At 47.9% G+C, this 21,864-nt stretch overlaps 2 protein-coding genes across 3 annotated transcripts in view; one reads left to right on the forward strand and one right to left on the reverse strand.

Moving 5' to 3' along the window:
• CES1 (carboxylesterase 1) overlaps window positions 1-12,476 on the reverse strand; it is a 27,991-nt gene extending 15,515 nt beyond the window's left edge. Inside the window, exons 1-6 of one of the 2 annotated variants that reach the window (XM_081032935.1) lie at window positions 12,312-12,407; window positions 11,598-11,681; window positions 8,809-9,013; window positions 7,686-7,830; window positions 3,035-3,168; window positions 685-838 (exon numbers count right to left, since the gene is read on the reverse strand). In XM_081032935.1, the coding sequence (XP_080889061.1) occupies window positions 685-838; window positions 3,035-3,168; window positions 7,686-7,830; window positions 8,809-8,810 (435 nt within the window). In that variant the 5' untranslated portion in view covers window positions 8,811-9,013; window positions 11,598-11,681; window positions 12,312-12,407. Of the gene's footprint in view, window positions 1-684; window positions 839-3,034; window positions 3,169-7,685; window positions 7,831-8,808; window positions 9,014-11,597; window positions 11,682-12,311 lie in introns of both variants that reach the window. The other variant, XM_081032934.1, reaches the window with a different exon arrangement.
• LOC308490544 (death-associated protein 1) lies at window positions 3,911-5,995 on the forward strand. Its single transcript, XM_081032936.1, has one exon. It carries the CDS (start codon window positions 3,954-3,956, stop codon window positions 4,260-4,262), a length of 309 nt encoding a protein of 102 aa, XP_080889062.1. The 5' UTR covers window positions 3,911-3,953; the 3' UTR covers window positions 4,263-5,995.
• Window positions 12,477-21,864: the final 9,388 nt, after the last annotated feature.

Below are 21,864 nucleotides of genomic sequence, written 5' to 3' on the forward strand. Positions count from 1 at the left end.
ACCCTGCTCAACCCCATGCAGCTGGAGGGGTTCTTACAGCTCCCAGCACCTTCTAACCCGGTTTTCTTTCCATCTTTGCATCTCTCAGTGGCTCTTCCCCCTCACCACCCTTGCTTTCCCTACACCAGGCTCCCAGGTGTGTCTGCTTATGATTCTCCACCTCCCTCTCATCCACTTCCCCCAGCCCAGCTCCATCCCTCAATCCTAGAGACTGCTGTCCTCCTTCCTGGGTGGGAACAAACCACCAGACCCCCTCAGAGAGGCCCCTGACTATTCTAAGTGCTCACATGCTCTTGACATGTAGATCTGCCTTTAAGCAAAACAACCATACTCGGCCCACCTCTCATGGTTGCCTGCTCTTATTCGTAATATATACCCACTAATACTTCCCAAGAGAAGTGAGTCCTAACATAAAAATGATTAGGAAAGAGAGAGAGCGAGCTCCACCAACTTAGAAGAGGAGGAACGCTGCAGCCTGGGCTAGAGCTTCTGTGGCCCCGGGATATTCGCTGAGCTCTGAGCTTCCTGGGGGCCGAAGAGACTTTGGCCATTAGCTCTCCACCGCCTGATTCTGCAGAGTAGGGTCCACCTTGACTCCAGCTCTTGTTAATACAGGTGCTCACGGCTAGATGGGCAGGTCTCCCACAGGTCCCGTCAGCAGCACATGGGGCATGGAACACTTACGAGGACAGACACACTTTCACCTCCTGCCGACTCTCCAAAGATGGTCACCGAGTCTGGGTTCCCTCCAAAGTTGGCGATATTGTTCTGGACCCAGCGCAGAGCGGCCAGCTGGTCCAAGTGGCCCCAGTTCCCCCTGCTGTGTTCATCCCCTGTGCTGTGAGGAAGAGAACAGGTGGGGCGGGCTCTCAGGAGCACAGAGTGGGCTGGGGGCTCTGGGGGGCCTGCCACGGCCCGACTCAGGGGTTTCCCCCTGCCTTGTTCTCTTTAGGGCTCTACATGCATTCATCTGGCGTCTATTTATGGAGCATCTCCTATGTGCCAAGCCCTGTTCTAAGAGCCAGAAGCACATATGAGAGCAAAACAGGCGAAATCTCTAACGACGCAGAGTTCACACTATAGATCACGAACAAATAAACAGGTAAATACAGAATGGAATGCCATAATGTAAATATAGAATAAATAGAAAGTACTGTCAGGAAAAATAAAACAGGGTAAGGGAAAAGGCAGGGGTGGGGCAGTGGGTTCTGTTTCAGGTCATGTCCAGGGAGGGCCTCTTTGAGGCAGCAACACTTGAGTAGAGACCTGAATGAATGAGCACATGAGCCTTGCAAATATGCAAAGAAGGGAATTCCAGGCAGCAGAAACAGCAAGTGCAAAGTCCCTGGGGCCCAGTGAACAAACATGCGAGTATAGGACGTGCAGCTAGAGAGGGTCCTGTGGGCCTCAGGAAGGACTTCAATATCATTGTGAGTAATGTGGGAAGCCACTGCAGGGGGATGAGATGGTTCTGTTTGTCTGAAATGATCCCTCTGGCTGTTATGTGGATCAGACATGGTATAAAAGTGGCAAGGTTATTAAAGTACGTGGTTATTAAGATGATCCAGGCGAGAGACACAGAGAGCTTTGATTAGGGTGGGTGCAAGGGAGGAGGGGAGAAGTGGTTGGATTCAGAATATATTCTAAACGTGGAACCAAGAGGATTTGCCGGCCGACTGGAGGTGGGGTGTGAGAAAAACAAGAGTCCAGCCTTATCACAAGGCTTTTGTGCTGAGCAAGGGTGGAGGTGCCAGCAGCTGAGCAGCATGCACTGTGGGGAACGGAGTGCTTCTGGGGGCCGGGCAGTGGGGGTCAAGGGTGAAGTCTGCATGTGAAGTGTCAGGTGCCCTTTGACATCCAAGGCAGACAGCAGCTGGTCATTAACAAGTGCATCTGGGTTTCAAAGGAGAGGCTGGGGCTAAAAATAGGGAGCTGTGAAAGTGTGCTCGAGGTCGCTCAGGGAACCAGTGGAGATGGAGACTGAGAAGCAGTCTGGGCCTGAGGACAGGAGGAGGAGGGGCCGGGGAAGGGGCAGAGAAGGAGCTGCCCAGCGGTGGGGAGTGGCCAGGAGCCAAGAGGAGGAAGCATTTCAAAGTGGTATGAGTGACCTTGTGTGGATGCTGCCAAGGTTGGGCCCAGGTCACTGGTGAGCTTGACCAGAACAGCCCAGTGGTGTGTTTGGAGCAGAAACCTGACTAGTGTGGGGAGAGGAGAGACTGGGACGAGTGGAAGCTTGGAGAGTTAATGGAGCAGGTTTTCTGGCATGGAGAGCAGAGAAAGGGGTGCAAAAGATGAGGAGTCTCAGTGAAGGAGATCCATCCTGAGACATGGTAAACCCTCCTCCAGCCCTACATGTCTTTCCGTCCCCTCAGGCTGCCCATCAGCCATCTCAGAATCAGAGGTCCTGGGGCGGGTGCAGTCAGAAAATCTACCAGCAACTGTGTCCTAAGGAAACCTGGGTCCTGTCTCCATGGAGACTCGATGGAGAAGACTCTAGCTTTGACTTATCCATGTGCCAAATGTAGACATGGGGTGAGTGGACCCCACATTCCTCCTGTCCCCTGGGGTCAGATGCTCTGACCACCTCCCAACTGCAGCGCCCATGTCATCACCCATAAGCATTCACCGAGCTTTTGCCCTGAGTCTGCCCCTTCCTTACTTTCCCATGGGAGGTAAGATGTATAAACTGCTGCTCCAACTACTGTGCTGCTGTCATTTCAGAGGTGTGTAATGTGCTGTTGCAGCACAGGTAAAACGGAGGTGAGTATTTCGGAGCAGGTAACATTGAGTTAGGCCTTACAGGATGAATAGGAGTGTGTCAGGTAGAATAGACATTCCAGGAAAAGGGAAGAACACCTGCAAAAGCTGAGAAGCAAGTGGACCAGTGTGGCTGGGAAATAAGATGGTAGGTGGAGCCCAATGAGGAAGGGATTTGGATGCCTTCTTAGGGGACTGAGGGCGGCCATGACCAGAGAGGGATCCTCGCACCCTCGCTTAGGGGCCGATATGCAGTGAGGAGAGTCGAATGTCTTACCTGAAGAATCCCCAGATGCCCAGGCGGTACTGAATGGTCACCACCACCACGTTTTCATGGGCAGCGAGGACCTGCCCATCGTAGGTTGAGGCCGCACCCACGATCAGACCGCCTCCGTGGATCCACACCATCACCTGGACAGGGAAGAGGCCACCATACTGGTTACAGGAAGCAGAGCTGGGAAGCGTCTCAAGAGCTTGTCTAGTGGGGTCACCTACCTCTTGGCCATGACTCAAGGAGGCCATTCTGCGAAGTCCGTCAGTCTCCAGCAAAGTGGGAGCAGGCAGGCACTTTCCTCCCCAGTGCTCCCAGCTGGGGCCAGGCCACCCTGGCTTCCCCTGCCCCAGTGCAACCTGCTCCCAAAGCTCTTTATGCTGAGAACACCATCGTGGGAACAGCCGAGGCTAAGGGCGTCGCCTTCTCCCCAACACTCCCATCGCCTGGACCCCTCACCCAGCTCCGCACACTCTGCTTGTATTTGAATCCCTTCATTTCAGCTTCATCTTAGTTGCCTCTTGTGTGCTGAATTCAACGTCTCTCGTGCGTGTGTGATTACCTCAAGAAGCATGCATGCTGCCGGTGGTATCTCTTCCTTACATTCCTTCCCTCTCTCTCCTCGGTATCCCTAAATCTCACCCACCCTCCAAAGCCCAGCCTAAAAGTCACCTCCTCTAAGAAGTCCTCAGTCATCTAATTAACATGATCCTAGAACCTATAGGATTCTGTAAATAAGAATTGAGGATGAGTGTCGACATGACTCACAACGAATGGCTCTTGCATTTAAAGAGCTCACTTTGCAGGGAAGTGAGAGTGGCTAAAATAATATTGTAATTGTTTTGTTAATGAAAAAAATGAAAGAACTCTAACGAGCCGCGAGCCCGCCGCCGCCGTCCCGGTCGCTCGGAAACGCGGTCGCGCCATGTCGTCGCCTCCCGAGGGGAAGCTAGAGACGAAAGCCGGACACCCGCCCGCCGTGAAAGCCGGTGGAATGCGAATTGTGCAGAAACACCCACATTCTGGAGACACCAAAGAAGAGAAAGACAAGGACGACCAAGAATGGGAAAGTCCCAGTCCGCCTAAGCCGACCGTGTTCATCTCCGGCGTCATCGCCCGGGGTGACAAAGACTTCCCACCGGCGGCCGCCCAGGTGGCTCACCAGAAGCCCCACGCGTCCATGGACAAGCACTCTTCCCCGAGGACCCAGAATATCCAGCAGCCTCGCAAGTGACCGGCGAGGACCCAGCGCCCTCCCCAGCCATGCCTCGGTTCCCCAATATTTGGTATTTCCCCAGCAAAGACAGCTGCGTTTTCTTCAAAACGCTGCTCCATTGGGAAATCTAAGGCAAAGCAAGCGCCTCCTTTGCCTTACATTTCCGTGTCAGAAACTAGAAATAGACCCCAAGCCATGCTTCCAGGAGACCTGGTTGGTGTGTGAGGCCCCCTGCGCCACTGGGAGGACCTGCCAGCCCTGAATAAAATGAAGTTGTTCAGAGTTTAGCTGTAGTTTTGTCTCAGCAATTGCCTAACGTCCCTGCCTGTGGTCTTAAAACCAATAGGGCACAAATTTGGGGGGGTGGATTAGATTAAGATTAGGGGGACAGCTCGATAATTTCATAATTTTTAGTGCAAGGATAGTAAAGTCTTACCACCTGAGGGAGCATGAGGAATGAGGGTAGTAACTGCGGGGGAGTGTTCTAGAAGGCAGAGCAGGGAGAGCCAGACGACAGCAACACTGAGTGTCTCTCCCTGTGACGAGGGATCGCCATGCAGGGCGGCACCAGGCACTCCCCAGACAGTGGAAGAGAAGCTCGCATCTTTAAAATGGCTCTTTTACTCCAGGGGTCATCGTGCTACAAAGTTAGAATGTAGGCAGTTTGCCCAAAGGAGTACGTCTGGAATGAGAGCTCAGGGTGGGTCCCACGTCCGCGCTGCCGCCACATCCAGACGGGTCCCACCCAGGAGAGCCAGGCAAACCTGCCTTGTTCAGTGCTCAGCTCTAGAGCCGTTGGTGAGTTCTGGGAGTGCTCACCGACCAGGGAAAGGAGCAGGCACACAGCGAATTCTGGAATGCTACAGCAAGAGCGTTGGCTGCATAGATAGACCAGATGAAAACCTGCGTTTTGTGTTTCCAGGGAAACGTAGGAACACCACATTCCATTTGAGTTAAAACCTGTTTGTCAATCAGTCCAGCTGTCCAGAGCTCCTGCCCGCATGCACATTTGCCTGGGCAGGTGGGGTTACCCCACTTTCTGTACCCGTTTCCCGCCCAGACCCGGCCTGGACGCCTCTCTGGCTCACAGCTGTAGATGCCCAGCTTTCTGAAAAGCCAGGGGGCTCCTTTCCTCAGTAGTTAACGTCCTGCAGAGCAGATGCTTTGGAGAGGGCGCGGTGACTGCCCCATCACCAGCAGTGGTGTTTGCTGCAGGCTGGCAGTGGTGCTGTGACCGGTGCACCCCCCAGCCCCTCTGACGCCCTGATCAACTCCACAGCTGCTGACCAGTCACAGTGACACATACGTAGGCAGACCCCCCCCCCCTAAGGGAGAAGCCCTGCACTTCCCGTTCCGAGGACAGCGTTGGGTTTGCCACCCCATTTCACAAGCCGGGACCGAGCCCTCCAGGCCCTGCCTCGTCACATCAGGTGTGCGTCTTAATCGCTAGGATGTCGCTGTAAACTGAGGCTGGCCTTTGGAGCCTGCGTCTCAGAAGGGATCCCGAGAGCAGACAGTGCCAGGTCAGGCCTGCGAGCCACTGCACACGGGAAGTAAGACACATCAGCGATCCTTCTGGGCTTTGCAGCGACGGCCAGGCTGTTTCCCAAGGTGCATTTCTCAGGTACCTTTAGCAGCATCTGGCACGGACCTGTGGGCTCTAGGTCACTGAAAGCAAAATTTTTCCCTGAATGAGTTTATCAATTGTTAACTTCAAGGTTAACAGGGATTGTAATAAAGACCCTGCATTTCTTCTCAAAAAAAAAAAAAAAAAAAAAAAAAAAAAAAAAGAAAGAACTCTAACGAGAACTATGTGCCAAGTACTGTTCTAAGCCTTTTAAAATAAACCATCCATGAGGTAGGGACAACTATTGTCCCATTTAACAGACAGGAACACTGAGGCATCTAACCTGTCCTAGGTCATGAAGCTAATAAGCGGTGGAAGCAGGATTTGAAACCACGCAGTCTGGCTCCAGAGTTCGTATGTTGAGCTACCCAGCACTCTGCAGCCAAAGGCCATGGTGCAGGAGGTCAGCTGTTAGGTTAAGAGTAAGACCCTCCCTACAACTCAACTAACATGTCAGGGGTACTTGCCTTGTGTACTGCGCCAGGCACTGTGACATTCATCATTGAATACTCACATCATTATTCCCTTTTCAAGGAAACCGAGCCAGTCTCTCAGCCAGTAAAAGGCAGAACCAGGATTCAAACCCAGACCTTGTAGTGCCAGAGCCTGTGTCCATAAGCAAAGGTTCTCCTGCCAATCAGTTCTCAGAGTCCCTCTTCCTCCTCTACCTCTGATCCCGGCCCACCTCTGGGCAGAGAGACTGAGTTCCATCACCTGTGAGCTAAGGCTGAACTGAGGCTGGTCTCCAGGGATTTGCTGAAGAAGCTGGTCTGTCTGTGCAGCCCAGATGGTAAGATCCTCGAAGGCAGGGGCTGCGTGGTATTAGTTTTATGTTCCTCCTTTCTCCTAACCCCAAGTCTAGCTATGTATATGGGGGTCACTGAGTACATAAAAAAAGAATAAACGCATGAATGAACCTTTGTCCCCACTTCTTTGAGCCAAGTATGTGCAGTGCTGCTTCTAGTCACAAGTTCAGGGACACCCTCCCCCACCCCTGGGCATCATTCCAGGGGTGTTCCTGGGTGGTGGTTGGGTGCTCCCTCTCCACCAGACCCACCCCAACCCTCCAGCCTAAGCCTGGAAGCCTGCCCCACCTCGGTTTATTTCAGAAATGCTGACTCATTTCTGTCATCAACGGAGCCAAGGACAGGTGGGGAGGGAAAGTAGCTACAAGAAAATCCCTGAGAGTTGGCCAAAGACAAAGAAAGTGTTTCTTGAATTACCCCAGGCTCTGCTTCCACACCTCCGTCACGTTGGGACACTGAACGTTGTCAGAGCACCATCTTTGTGTGCTGAGAAAGACCACACACAATCTCCATGTCTCTGTCTGTGGTTTGAAGATCAGAAGACTTTGGCTCTGGTGCTGCCAACCCTACAGGGTGACCTCACCTTCTCCTCTCTGGGCCTCAGTTTCCCTATCTGTAAAGAAAGGGCTGGGTTGTTGGCTTCTCCCTAAGATTCCTTCCAGCTCTACCTTTATTCGCAATTAGGCCTCAGCTTCTCTGGGTACCAGATTCTTAATCTAGCAACTAAGAGTAATATTCTTATCCTTATGTTGGCATGAAAGAACTTGGAAAAATTGAGTGTGGGTTACAGATGTACAGCAAAGTCTCCCAGAGGCCCTACGGCCGTCACGAGGGGAAACTGAGGTATGGAAACTCGTGTGTCCTGTGGTCACATGGCCTGGCTGTGGTGGGTAAAGGAAGCCCTGGGCCCCTGAAACAGCCGTGGGTGTGCTACCCGCACCCCCAGCTGCCTTCCTCCTCTTCCGGTCTCCACCAGAAGATTCCACAGTGCTGGAACTCTCCGCTTACCGGCAGCCTGCTTTTCTTCGTCAGGTCAGCGGGTGTGTAAATATTTAGGTAAAGGCAGTCTTCAGAAATCTTGAGAGGAATGTTCTCCTTGGTGTTGGTTAAAAGCTCTGAGATCACCTGGCTGGCCACTGCGTCTTGAGAGCACCTGGGAGGGGTGGGTGGGAAGGGTGGGGAGAAAAGCGTCCTGAGATTCAACCAGAGGTAGGCACAGAGACACCTCCTGCAGCCAGGTGGGGCCGTGAACTGGGAGCTCTCGGCCTGTATCAGAGCTCTAGAGCCGAATGTACCAGCCTGAAGAGCCTGGAGTGGGGAGGATGTTATCTGGTTGAGGTGGGGGTTCCTGGGACTCCCTAAGTTCTCCCAGGACAGTGTATACTGAGAAGTACTGGCAGCTCCCCATCCTGGAGCCTTCTGAGGGACTGGGTCCGTGAGATGAGGCTGCCATTGGCCCACCCTGGAGATGATGCCACCTGGCTCTCTGGTGGGCTGCCACGGTGGGTGCAGGGGGTCACGTTCCTTCACCAGGAAAACCAGGTGGTCCATAGTCCATGGGAGACTTCTATAAACCATGAGAAGTCACTCAAATGGCAGACATTTGGGGCCTGCAACAAGTCAGGGTGAATATCTGTAGGGTAACATCAGGAACACTACCTCGGCCACTAATTGGCTGGGTGACCTTGGGTGAGTTCCTTCCCTGCTCTGGGCTCCCATCTGCCAAGTCTAAGTGAGGGGAGTGATTCTTATATGGGTTTTGTGGCCCTGCCATGCTAAAATTCGATCATCAACCCATCCATCCCAGGCAAGCACTGCTGGTTGACCTAATAACAGATCTTCAAGATCCGGCAGAGATTATAATTAGTAACATTTACTGAGCACCCCCAGCAGCCCAGCATGGTCTGAGGTACTGCTTGTGTACTAAGTCATTTAATCCCGACGTCAGCCCCATGACCCAGATTCTATTATCATCCCCATTTTAGAAATGAGAAAACAGAGGCACAGACGGGGTAGAGGACTTGCCCATTGTCACACAGTGTAAGCCACTCAGAGGCTTGCCTGCCTCCTTCCTGCTTCCCTCAGAGGCAGATATTCCCACTGAAAGGCACCAAACCACTGCCCGGCTTACATGGGAGGGTAAGAGGTGGTGTTCTTCACGAAGGGCCAAGGCTCTGCAGGCTGCGGAGGAGCAAACCTCAGGGATCCGAGAGGAGGCTTGGCAAAAGGGACTCCCAGGAAAACAGCCACAGGCTGTGCAAATCCTTTCAAGCTGACATACTTCCCCAGGACTTTGCCCTGCACGGTGTCCACAACAGGTGACGAGGGTGGGTGCCCTGTGGACGTGGAGGGGAAATGAGGACACATCAGCGGTGAAAGGTTTGAACTGGATTCCAGGTAGGTCTTGCCGCTTTGGGCAGGTGACCTTAAATGAGTCACCTCAACTCTCAGGCCTCAGTTTCTTCTTCATTAAAAGAGAGGTGAGGTGAACTCTCCTTCCTAACTCACAGGGCTCTCTGAAGGAGCAAATTGGACTTGGGGGCATAACAGCATAAGTGAAAACTAAATGCGAATAGGATAACTGCTGGGTGTGAACAAGACATTCGGGTTCCACTCTTAGAAACCTCTGGAAACAATTATCCATGAGGCTCCTGGTCCTCAGCTGCACACTGGATGAAAGGATGAACAAGAGCAAGCCCCTCTTCTCAGAAGCCTGAACCTTGGAGGAAGAATGAGTCCCATATATACTTGACCCTACTGCTGGGCTGACAGTGGTCAGTGTCCTGAGGGAGAGGTACCAGGAAGGCATGAGAGGAGTTAGAAGAGGGAGCAAGGCCTTCTGATTGGTGGCATCACAGAGGCGGTAACGTTGGTGCTGAGACTTTCCATAGGGGAGGACACACCGAGCAGAGAGACAACAGAGGGTATGAGGGATAAAGCAGATAAGAAAATGTGCCGAGACCAGGCTCTGAGATACCAGCAGGCACACCTGCCCGAGGCAGAGCGAATGCCCCATTCAGGCCATAGGGCTCTACGGGGAGTGGAAAATAGCCCTGGGATGAGAGAGGTTCACGTCTGAGAGGCCCTCGGATACCACACTAGGGGGTTGGGCTTTACTTAGTGGGTAAATGAGCAGCAGTGAACAGGTCTGGAGTACGGGAGTGTGACACGATCAGTTTGGAGAAATTCTTCTGGTGGCTCTATGTAGGGTCGTCGAGAGGGGAGCTGGACTGGGCTCAGTGTCCTATCTGTTCTATTCCCGTGGAGCAGGCAGTTCTTCCTCGCTGAGCTGAAACTCACCTCCTCGCAGCTTCCACAGCTGGCCTGCTTCCACCTTCTAGGGAGCACCCTGCACTTTCAACACTCGATCGTGCCCACCTGTCACAGCCCCTCTTGGCTTTCTCCAGTAGCCTCGGTTTTTAAAAGCGCTTCCCATCAGAAAGGCTTTCTAGCCTGGCATTCTCCCCGTTGTCCTCTCAACAACGGGGAGAATGCTCCCTCAGAGTGTGTGGCCACAACAAGAAAGAATCATCCAGACTTGGTCTTACAGAAGACCCTCCAATGACGCTGGAGACACTGTACACAAAGGCAGGTTACAAAACAGCATCCACGTCTCACATTATTAATAGCCAATCCCTCCGTGTGGCCATTTAGGTGGTTTTCCTTCGTTGTAGTTGCTAATTATTACCACTAACATGGAGATGGACTTCCTTGGAAGGATGTATATCCCGATGTCAATGGGTATTGCAAGTGACTTTTTTCTTTGTGCTTTCCAAGTTTTCTGCATTGAACGTAGATTCTTTTTCTATAATTAGAAGGACTGTTTTTAATGACTGAATACAATGACATCTATAATGAATTTTGAAGAAGGGTTTGGTCCCTGATCAGAGGTGGGGGACATGGGAGGGAAAGGAGAAGACAAAGAGCAGACTTGTGATTTTGCTCCATTTCAGACAGACACAGTGGAGATGCCAGTGAGGTATCTGGGTAAGAAGACGCCACAGGAAGTGGGACTAAGCCATCAGAGTGGTGGGAGGAGAGAACCATGTGGGGGAGGGAAGGGAGCATCAGGTGGGTCCTGGGAAAAAGCGTGTCAAGAGTGCTGAGTCCTTCAGAGAGGGGAAGATGATAAAGTCTGAGAAGAAACCAGGCTTCATAAAGGCCCGGCCTTTATAACTCAAGGATAATCTTCAACGGAGATGAAGAGACCAGCAGCCGAGCTGGCAAGAATGAAAAAGTGGGCATTTGAGTGAGTTGGCCTAAGCAATAATAGTAACAGCAGCAGTCACCACTTATGTTCCACGTAATGTTTATACACTGAATACTTCCTATGAACCAGATGTGCATTCCAGGTCATTTAATCTTCACAAAAGCCTTTCTAGGTAGACATTAATACATCCATTTTACAGATGAGAAAACGGAGGAAATAGAGGCAGCCAGAAGAGACTTTCTAAAGATGGAAACGGGATGGCCTTGCCAGGGGGTAACCAGCAGTTAGGGAATGTTCCACTCCTAATTTGGTTCCTTTCTTACTCTGCCCTTATACTCAGTTCTAGGCCTTACAGAGTGTATACCACCAGAAAGAAGATAAAATCCAGAGGGGTCCTGGGCTATTAGGACACTGATGGCCACAACATTGGGTGTGGATTCAGGAGCCAGAGAGAGATTCCAGAGCGATTTTCCAGTTGACCTTGGACAACTCCATTTCCCCCTCTGAGCCTCAGTTTCTCTGTCTATAAAATGGCACAGATGCATTCTGAGGTCCCTTGCTGCGCCCTCGTAGTAATCACGTCTTTATTTTCTTTATTCTGATGCACTGACATCTGGAATCTGGCTAATCCTGGAGGGACTGCCCCTCCCGGAATTAGCCAAGAGATAGCCAATCATCAACTTGCCCTTCCAGCATGCCAGAGCCCATACCTGCCACCACCTTCTTCCTCTGGCTCTCACACTCCGGGCCACCACCATCCTGCTGTAATTACTCCAGGACCAGACACCTGACACCTGCCATTGAAATTGGCTGGTTTGCATATCTTCAACGTGCTTACCTCTTCCTGACTGGCAGCCACCATAAAGGCTCTTGCCCACAGTAACCCCCCCCCACCATTCACCTGGTACTTCCCCACACTACACCATAGTGGGGTGCACCCTCCTTGTGGAAACTGGGAGTAACAAACTATTTTTTCAACGGTAGTTGGCTCCTGATCTGTTGGCCTTCCCAACGTCACATTTTCTATTAATACATAACACATGAAAACAATGCTTTTCTTTACAGAGCCTTCGGTTACACTTCCCCCATCCCAGGTACTGTGCTTTTTTGGGAAAAAAAACAACAACAACCCATTTCATTCTCTCATTCTCACAACAGTCCCATGAGGGAGGTATACTGTTGTCACCCCCATTTTAGACAGGGAAATCGAGGCACAGAAGGGTGAAGTACCTTGCCCAAATACACACAGCTAGTAAGTCTGAGCTGGGATTGACACACACGACCTCTGGCTCCAGAGTCAATTTTAATCTGCTAACCTTCCCCATGATTTGGCCATATCTGGATTGATAATCATGGAAAATAAACTGAGCTCTTCCAAGTCCTCATCTGCGAGCCCCTGCTACTTGTATTTCAGAAGGACTCACCCCAAACCGTGGAAGCAGCGAGGGAGACCAGGCCTAGAGCGAAAAGCCACATCGTGGAAGGACTGCCACCCCAGGGCTTGCAGGTCTCCTTACTGCGGGGAAGAGCTGACCTGATCCTGCCCTCTCAGCTCCCTCCAACCCCGCCCTCAGCTCGAGCCCTCCCCCTTCCAAAGAGTGCCCTGGGCATCATTGGGAGCTTTAGGCCACGCCCTCTTTCACCAAAACATCCCGACACACCTCTCCGGTTACAGAGTCACTGAACAACTTGTTCCAAAGCGTTTTTCCCTATCAGACTTGAACTTTGGTGCACGTGAGAGTCCCAAGGCAGGTAGGCACAAGCAGATGCCTTTAGGCCAAGGGGAGGCTTTCATCTGGGTCCTCAGAACAAGCTGGAAAAATTGAAGAGCAACTCCCAGGCCCACAGCTGCTCAACGAGGGAATTTAGGACAAATCTCCTACCTTGCCCCGAGTGGGGGAGTGGACTTTGTGAAAGCTTCAGAGTCAGTCCCCAGAGGTGATGGCTTCTACAAAGACTGACCTGGGCTGGGGTTCCTCCCTTACTTTCATTTAGAAAAGAAACACTGGTCACCCTAGTAAAGAACACCCGTTTCAATCCACCTGGAACAATTGGGCTGTCTTCTAAGCACTCAAAGAGGTTCATTTTAATTACTTAGCCAACACACACACACACACACACACACACACACACACACACACACACACACACACACACACTGGCCTTTGCAACCTGGGAACACAGCCAAGCCTATGAGCCTATGAAGATTGTAAGGTGCTGTAGTAGCAAAATATAAAACGTGGAGATGAATTATTCTCCCAATCTCACTGTTCAATCACATGCCCATTTGTGACAGCAACCAACTCCACAAACATGGATAGCCACCTCCAGAGCTTGCCTCGGCTGACTGCAACCGGAAAGCCCATTTCTGGCTCATGCTGACCCTACAAGTGATGAATGAGGCTGCAGTCTACTGAGCCTGAAGCCAGGCCTCAGTTTTTTCCTGAACGTGCATAATCCCTCTGTGTCATAGTAGCTGTAAGCAACAGCATTTCTTGTTTCAGTGGCAGCTGAATGGGAATATGGCTTTTCCCTTGGGGAATTCCCTAAGGTTTCCTATATGGAAATAGACAGTCTGGAGAGTAAAATCGTAGCAACTGGCCTTAACTCCTGCGTGGCTGGGCAGGTCTTAGAAGAGAAGATACTTCTGGGGACTCCAAATACCACCCCCCTTCCCGCTCCATCTCCATCAATTTACTCACTGGATATATGGAGAGCATGCCCTAGAGCAAGCACTGGACAAGTGTGAGCCCATGTCTTCCTGTGCCCTTCACTTGGCTTTGCCCATTATTCCTGTGAATAATCAGGTGTAGCCTTTGTGCTGGTGAACAATGCACTGGGAGACCAGAGGTTGGGAATCCCACTGGGTGACATTGGGGGTCCTTTCTGGAAAGGTGTTGGTGAGAGGCAGCAGTAGCTATGGGTGAGGTGATCTCTTATTCACTGTCCACCCTGGACCAAAACTCTGTGAGTCTAGGATTCTATAACACCTTCTCCTACAGCCTGGACATGCTCGTATGCAGTGTTTCTGGAATCTCAGTTATTCTCAGACTAATTTGCCATATCAGCATACCTTCTGTACTATTATCAGCAGTTTTTCTTAAATGGGTTAATTCTTTTCACTTTCAAGAATAAAAAGGAAGTTTTATATCATTTCCATAAATGGAAGACCTGTATAGTTTGCCATGAGTAGAGGTAAGCATGGGAAATGGGTCATTGTATTTTTAAAAATTAAAATGACAGTAAAAATAAAAAGTGAACACAGAAGTATAAGTAATAACACCTCTAACTGATTTACAAATGTGTATACTCAGAAATAAGTTACTCAATGGGAAAAGTGAGCTGTGGATGGTCACTTGGTAATATAAGGGCAGAGACAAACTTGTCCACCATCATGACCACCAGTTAGGTGACCAGGCATTGGCTTCGTCAATCGTCATCGTCATCGTAGCCATTTCCTTTGAGCTTTAGGGAACATTTTCCTTTTGACACTCAGATCATTGGGAAGAAATCACAATACTGTGTTTCCCTGAAAATAAGACCTAGATGGACAATCAGCTCTAATGTGTCTTTTGGAACAAAAATTAATATAAGACCTGGTATTATACATTATATTATATTATATTATATTATATTATATTATATTATAATTATATATTATATTATAATTATATATTATATTATATTATATTATAAAGACCCGGTCTTATATTATAGTAAAATAAGACCAGGTCTTATATTATTTTTTGCTCCAAAAGGCGCAGTAGAGCTGATTGTCTGGCTAGGTCTTATTTTCGGGGAAACACGGTATGTTCACCCTTCTCAAGGCCTTTCTCAGGTGGTTAGACTCCCTGCTGGGAACCATCCAGTCCTAGGACTGACTAGGGCAGAGCACCTATGTGAAATTTTGGCCTGTGGATCCCTGGTGGGGGAGAGCTGCACTCCCTATGGGCATAAGTGGTCATCCTGCATGACACAAACTACTGGTGTTCAGGCCGTCTCCATTTGTCACCTGGGACTGCCTAATTTAGCTCCTGTTGAGTAAGCACATATTGTGAAATTAGGGTAAACTACAGTAGCAATAGTCCCAGAATGTCAGAGGTTTACTTCTTGCTTATGCAAAGAAGTGGGGTGCTCGTTAGATCAACCCAGTGGCTGTTCTCCGTATGGTCACTCAGAGATCTACCAGGAAGTTGACAAAGTTTTGCTGTAAAGAGCCAGCTGGTAAATATTTTAGGATTTTCAGGTCATGGGGTCTCTGTGGCAGCTACTCACTTTCACTGTTGTAGCAAAAGCCTCATAGACAACACCTAGGCAAATGGGCACTGCTGTTTCAGTAAAACTTTATTTTAACAACAGGTGCTGGGCTAGATTTGGTACATGAGTCAGAATTTGCAGATCCCCGACCTATATGGTGGCAGCTCTGCCATCTTTACCTCCTGGTTTCTAATGTTGTCATGGGTATTGATTCCAGTCAGCTGGCATGGAAAGGAGCGTGGAGGACAGAGATTTGGGGCTGGCCTGGATGTGGCACGCCTCACTTCCACTCACAATCCCTGGAAAGAACTTAACCGCATGGCCAATCTAATTGCAAGGAAGGCTGGGAAATGTGGTCAGGCTGTGCACCAAAGATGACAGGATGGATTTCATGGACAGCTAGCGATTTGTGCCACAAATGATACCCATTCAATCATTAACTTGATATTAGGGATTCCCCCCCACCCTCCCGCTAACACATAGCAAAATAAATACATAACCATTATATAAATGCTTTCAAGTTTGTTTTCATACCTTCTAAAATGACCTTGCATAAATCCAGGAATAAGTGTATTACACTTTGGTAAACACTGACCTTTTGTATTTTTTTTTTATTTAAATTACAAGAACCTGATTGTAAATCTAGTTCCTGTTTGCTAGGGCTACTCTATAAAAGTTTCCTTCAAACTTTTAAGAATAAAAAAGGAAAATGCGTGGAAAACACATAAGAATTTAGGCCCAGGAAAGTTAAGATGAATTATAGTTTGCAAACGGTTCAGCAAACTCAAATTATTATTATAGATTTTATAGAGACATCTGCGTGAATACAGTGACGTCAGACTAAAGAAGCGTTTTGTGTATTTTCTTATCCCAAGAATTGTCAGTTTATTAGTACCCCAAACTGGTCCATGAGTTCTTCTGATTATCCTAGGTGAGCAGGATTTGGAGGAACAAAGAAGGAGAAGGAGAAGGAGGAGGAGGAGAAGAAGAAAGAACATTAGTAGGGGTGCAAGGTGGGTTTCTTGGGGAAGTCAGCAGGGGCTGCAAGGGTAAATAGAGATCAGAGGGCTTGCATGCCAAGCTAAGGAGAGCCAAGCCGGCTTTCACCCCCAGACAATAGGGAGCCTTGGAAGGCTTTAATCCTGAGAATGGCAAGATATCAAGGCATTTCCAAAAGTACAAATCTGGCAGAAGCAGGTAAGCCACTGGAGAGATCAAGAAGGTACCTCTGAAAAGGAACCTCCTAAACAGTCATTGGGAGGGTAAGTTCTCTGCATATGAAAGCTGGGCCTCTTGGGCTCCCACAGGCCTCAGCACGAATTATGACACAGCATCTCCAAAATGCGAGACTGTACAAAGGTTTGCAAATCCCAGGATAATTGATGCTGGTTCTCAGTGCTGACTGGAGTAGGTCACAGGAGTCACAGGGAAGTTGTAACCCTCTGAGATACCCTAAATCACTGTCTGTCCTGTGCCTCCTTCTCTTTGTATGGAAGCAGGCTTAGAACATATCAGGGGTGGGCAGGCACAAGTGTGTATGTGAGAAGGACGCATCAGTCCACAGTACCCCCCATTCCATCATATGCTGACAGCTGTCATTTCAGTGTACCAATAAGCATGAGCATCAAGACATGCAAAGTAAAACCAGATACTCAATTTGCCCCTAGAGAATTGGCATGGATTTTTACCCTTACAATTTTAGGGGCCATGCCAAGTATTGGCAAAGAGTGTGGAAAAACAGAAACTGCACCACTGATATGGGAAAAACACGAGTGCAGACTTTCTTAGGGGCCATTTGGCAAAATCTACCCAAACACTTAAAACGGGCATTTCCGTTGCCTTAGCTCGTCTCTCTCTAGGAATAATTCTGAATGAGCCCAAAGGTGTATGTATCCAATGGTTCTCCTCAGTGATATTGACAGTAATAAACACTATGAAATAACCTAGTGACCAAAAATAGTAAATGGTTAAATAATTTATTAAGCATTCCTACTATGGGATGATATGTGGCTATCAAAAACATAGAAACATATTTGTTTGTTAAAAAAGCAGTTCTCCACTTCTTATTAAAGAAGGAACAGACACTTGGATTTACTTTCACTCCCTCTCTAAGTTCTTCTAAAAGGATATAAAATAGCCTTTAAAAGCACAAGCCCATGTGTACAAACAGAATGGAAGAGGAGATGATGGCAACAGCATTTTAGAAGTTGGAAAATGAACAGAGCAATGACAACTGCTTTTTGAGTAGAGAAAGTGAGTCAGTGCATGGTTGGGGGGAGCCCAGACAAAGGGATTCAAAATGGGGACAGTAGAAAACTCTCTGGGTTTAGAGTTACTAGGTACTTGTGGGAAGGGGCGTGAAGAGATCCCCCCCACTGTGCACATGGGAATGCAGCTCCCCTCCAAGGCCCAGCCCCAGGCCAGAGTTCCCACATGGGCTCTGCCTCTGCCAGTCCTAGAACTGGACTCCATCCAGGGAATCCAACCACCTGATTACAACAGAGTTCAGAAGCCTTAGCAGCGTCAATGTAATACAATTTCTGTCCAGAAATCTGAGTGTCAAAAGGAGGATGTTCCCAGAAGCTCAAGAAATGGCTGTAGTAACATTGGCTCTGATGAAGCCAATGCCCGGTTACCTACCTCGGGGTCATGATGGTGGACAAAGTTGTTCCTGCCCTTATATTGCTAACTGACCATCAGTGGTCCACTGTTCCCACGGAGTCAACTTATTTTCAGGAATGCCATTTTGTAAATCAGTTGTTACGTCTAATAAAACTAAACAAAGAAATACACAGTAATTAATAAGAATAAAGTGTACCAGTTCTTTAGGAAACACCAAGGATTGACAACAACATGGAGCCGCTGGAAATCTGTCCGTCTGCTGGTAGGAGGGCAAATCTGTCCAACCACTTTGGAAGACTTTGGGAATGCCTGATAAAGTAGATGTATGTGACCCAGCAAAGCCACTGGTAGATAAAAATATCCAGAAGAAATGCATTGCAGTAGTCACTAAATGACATGTTCTAGAATATCCATAATATTCTGTGCATAAGAACCTGAAACTGGAAGCTATCCAAATGTCCCACAAGAGTAGAATGGATAATTTATGGCATAGTCACGCAAATAATAACTCCACAGCAATGATAAAGAACAAACTACAGCCAAATACTCTATGGAGAGTGTCATAAAAGTGACTTTGAGAGAAAGAAGCCAGAGGCAAGAGGACGTAATTCAGTGTCTATGAAGTACAACACCCAGAAAAATGACAACATGCTGCTCGAAACCAGGACAGTGGTTACCGTTGTGGACAGATGGGTGATGGGCAGGGCCTCGAACTGAGCTGAGATGGCTTCTGGGATGCGGTCTTCTGTGCCTTTATCTGGGTGCTGGTGACACAAGCAAGGTCAGTCAGTGAAAATTCATCAAGACACACTATATATTGCATATAAGTAATGTAATGTATGTTATAGTATATATTATTTTACTATATATATAAACACACACACCCCCACATATATGCAGAGGGTGCCAAAAAATGTATGCACATTTTATAAAAGGAAAAAACTATATTAAAATTGTAGTAATATATACCTATAACAAAAGATGGATCCAAGTCACATGTGACTTCTGTAGTTACAAGGGGTGCTCAAAGTGGTTCCCATCAGTGTCCACACCCTTCTGATTATGGTGAACTACTGCTTGAGCAATGCTGACCAAAGTGTCCACTTGTACATGTTTTTTTGGCACCCCCGGTATACACTTCCTTATATGTATATTATATACAATTAAAAACTTAAAAATTTGTACCAGGTCTTAAGAACTTACTATCTAATAGAGGAGACAAGATTGCTGTAGATAAAATTATCAAAGACTATAAATTACAGAAATAGAACAAAATGTAAATAGTCTAATGTGCAATTATTTCAATCAGGACTCTATCATGTGTACTAATAGAAATCTACTTAAATTTACCTATAGCATATATTGACTATATTGGCTTTTGTATATGAAAAATCCAGGAGGTAAATAGAGCTCCAAGTGTAATTATATAAAGGGGCCCAGATGATTGATAAATAGATATATGACAAATGGAAGGATAGTTAGATAAGTGAAGGATGGATGGATAGATGGATGGATGGATGGATGGATGGATGGATGGATGGATGGACCGTTTGATGGGTAGATAAATTCACCTTTTATCAATCATCCCTCTATACAGACAGAAATCTGTTTCCTGCTGGTCAAGGTTAAGAATTATTCCTCTAGGCCTCCGAGGTGAGCTCCAGCAACCTTGCCAATGGCAGCTATGCTCCTGCTTGGTTGGCCGCCTGGTACCACTGTGTATCTGTGGTCCAGCTTCCCCCAAACCTTTGCTGGCCCTATCCTCCTGTCCATCCTTTAAGATTCAACTTGAGCTCCGACCAATCCATGGAGGATAGCCATCTCTTTGCCAAGGAATTGCTTTGTATTTTGACACAATCAAGTAACAAGTTAGGTTTTCCTCCCCCTGCTTCTTCCTCCCTTCCCAGGGAATAAAATGAGGCACACTCTTAACACAAAATTTTAGCAAAACGCAGGGCTCTGACCTAATAGGTCTGTCTCAGCTATGTGAAGGGAAGTTCATCTTATATATGTGTTACCTGGGGCAGTACCCACATCCCACCCTCTCCCCACCTCTGCCCAGGGAAAAACTTTGACTTGCAACCAGGGCCAGAGCTGGGAGGAGAATTCGGCTTTGGGATCCAGCAGAAAAGTCCAGAGTCCAAAGCACCCTTGAGGGAAGAGGAAGGAACAGGGCCCACCAGGGAAGGGACTCTTTGTGCCTATCTGAGGCATCTGGGGACTTGATGGGAACGCACAAACATTAGGAAAGAAAAAACTGCTGGCCCCAACTTCTGCTCTGCCTGTGGGTTGAGTCATTTTAGTTAGACTTTTCAAGTAATGAATTGTACTTCCCCACTTTCCAAATGTTACAAGGAAAAGGGACAGGATACGTGGTATTGGTTTGTGATTTAACAGCTTTCACCAGTTTTCTTTTCCTACCAAGCTCTGCAGTATCCCATCACAAACACCTCAGGAGCCTCAGAGTGGAGAGAAGCATTTTTCCCTTTTTATGCTGCTGCCCTCTGCTGGACATTAGGAAATTCACAGGGGAAGACACTTCGTTTGTCTCTGGAGTTTTGTTAGTGTTTGATTTAGTGACTCAGGTCCAAGATAGTTTGGGGGAGAAAAATGATTTTCTGTAACAAATCAATAAATAAATGTTTAATTTGTAACAAGAAAGTTGTTAAATATTTTCTGTTTTTACAATGATGGAAAAGTAGAGATGATTATGAAATAAATACATGTATCGGTGTTGCCGATGAGTATGAAGTGACATGACACGTTAGGGAAGTGAATTTATAGAAAATAAGAAGAGTAATTTTAAAAGGGCATGGACTTTGGACCCTGTCCATCCTCTCCTGCAAATCCGGGTGCCAGAAATAATTAAAAAAACTAAAATACTCACTCCCAAAGTTGCTCTACAATTTATGTTCATAAATGTCCAGGAGCAGGCTGAAGAAATTGTGACGTCTCCACATCAGGCAGATATGCAAGCTGATTCTTTTAAGATCCTCTAGCAACTTGGAAAATACACATGCCACACTATTAACACTCAGTTCTTAGTCAGGGACGTGCACTGAACACTTAACAACTGAAAACATAGATTTCCAGGTTCCAGCCAAGAAGATTCTGCTTCAGATGGACTAGGGTGTGACGTGAGCATTGGGATTTTGGGAAAGCCCTCCAGGTGAGTCTCCTAATTATACCCCTGATAGAAATCCCTGAATGAAATGAAAAAAGCATGATGCCAAGTGGCATTTATATTTCAACTTTAACTCAGGAATACATCTGTTTGCATGTGGACAGGAATAAGGGGAGAGCAGAGCCCTGTAGCTGGATGACTTGGAAATACACTCTCTCTTGCAAGACATCTACCCAAATTAGAACCATATTTGAGGATGCTGACACTGTGTGAAGTATATAAATCTGTAATGTCATTTAATATGATAGTATTTTAAAAAATGAGCTGAGTGATGTTTTTGAGCTGTTAGTTTAGTCTAATATCAATGTAGAAATTAGTCCTCTGCAGCTGCAGAGGCAATTGAAGTTCCAGCTTGCTTGTATGTGGTTGGGTCCCTCTTCCTAGAGCCACAAAGTAGCCTGAGAAACACGATCCACCCCTTCCACAAACACCTAAACCAGAGACAATCCAACAGCCTAAGACCATCTCCTGAGGCCTGGCAGGAAGAGAGGAAGGGTCCTGCTCTGGAGAAACAGGAGACTAAAAGTCTGGTTTTGATTCACTACCCACTCACTGAGAGATCTTGGGGGAATCCCTTCACCTGTCCACAGATTACTATAAAATGAGAGGTCAGGGGTCCTAATTTAAATGACTTCAAGGGCTAGGCAACATCAGTGAGTGAAACAGGCCAGGCACAAGGCTAAGGGGAATAGTGAGGACTGTGGAAAGCTGGGAGCTCGTGCCTTTGTAAAGGGAGTAGCCACTACTCAGTTACTGCAGATTGCTCTATCAGGGTCACTGAGAACAGTTGTGTAGGTTGTGCACTGCACAAAGGCACTACTTCAGAGGTGGTGTCATTCACATCATAGATGTAGATATATATCAATGACAGTTTCCTGGAAGATATCTGTAGGGGATTTGAGGAAAGAACACAT

The sequence above is a fragment of the Rhinolophus hipposideros genome (genome assembly GCF_964194185.1).
Source record: "Rhinolophus hipposideros genome assembly, chromosome: 21".
Lineage (NCBI taxonomy): Eukaryota > Metazoa > Chordata > Mammalia > Chiroptera > Rhinolophidae > Rhinolophus > Rhinolophus hipposideros.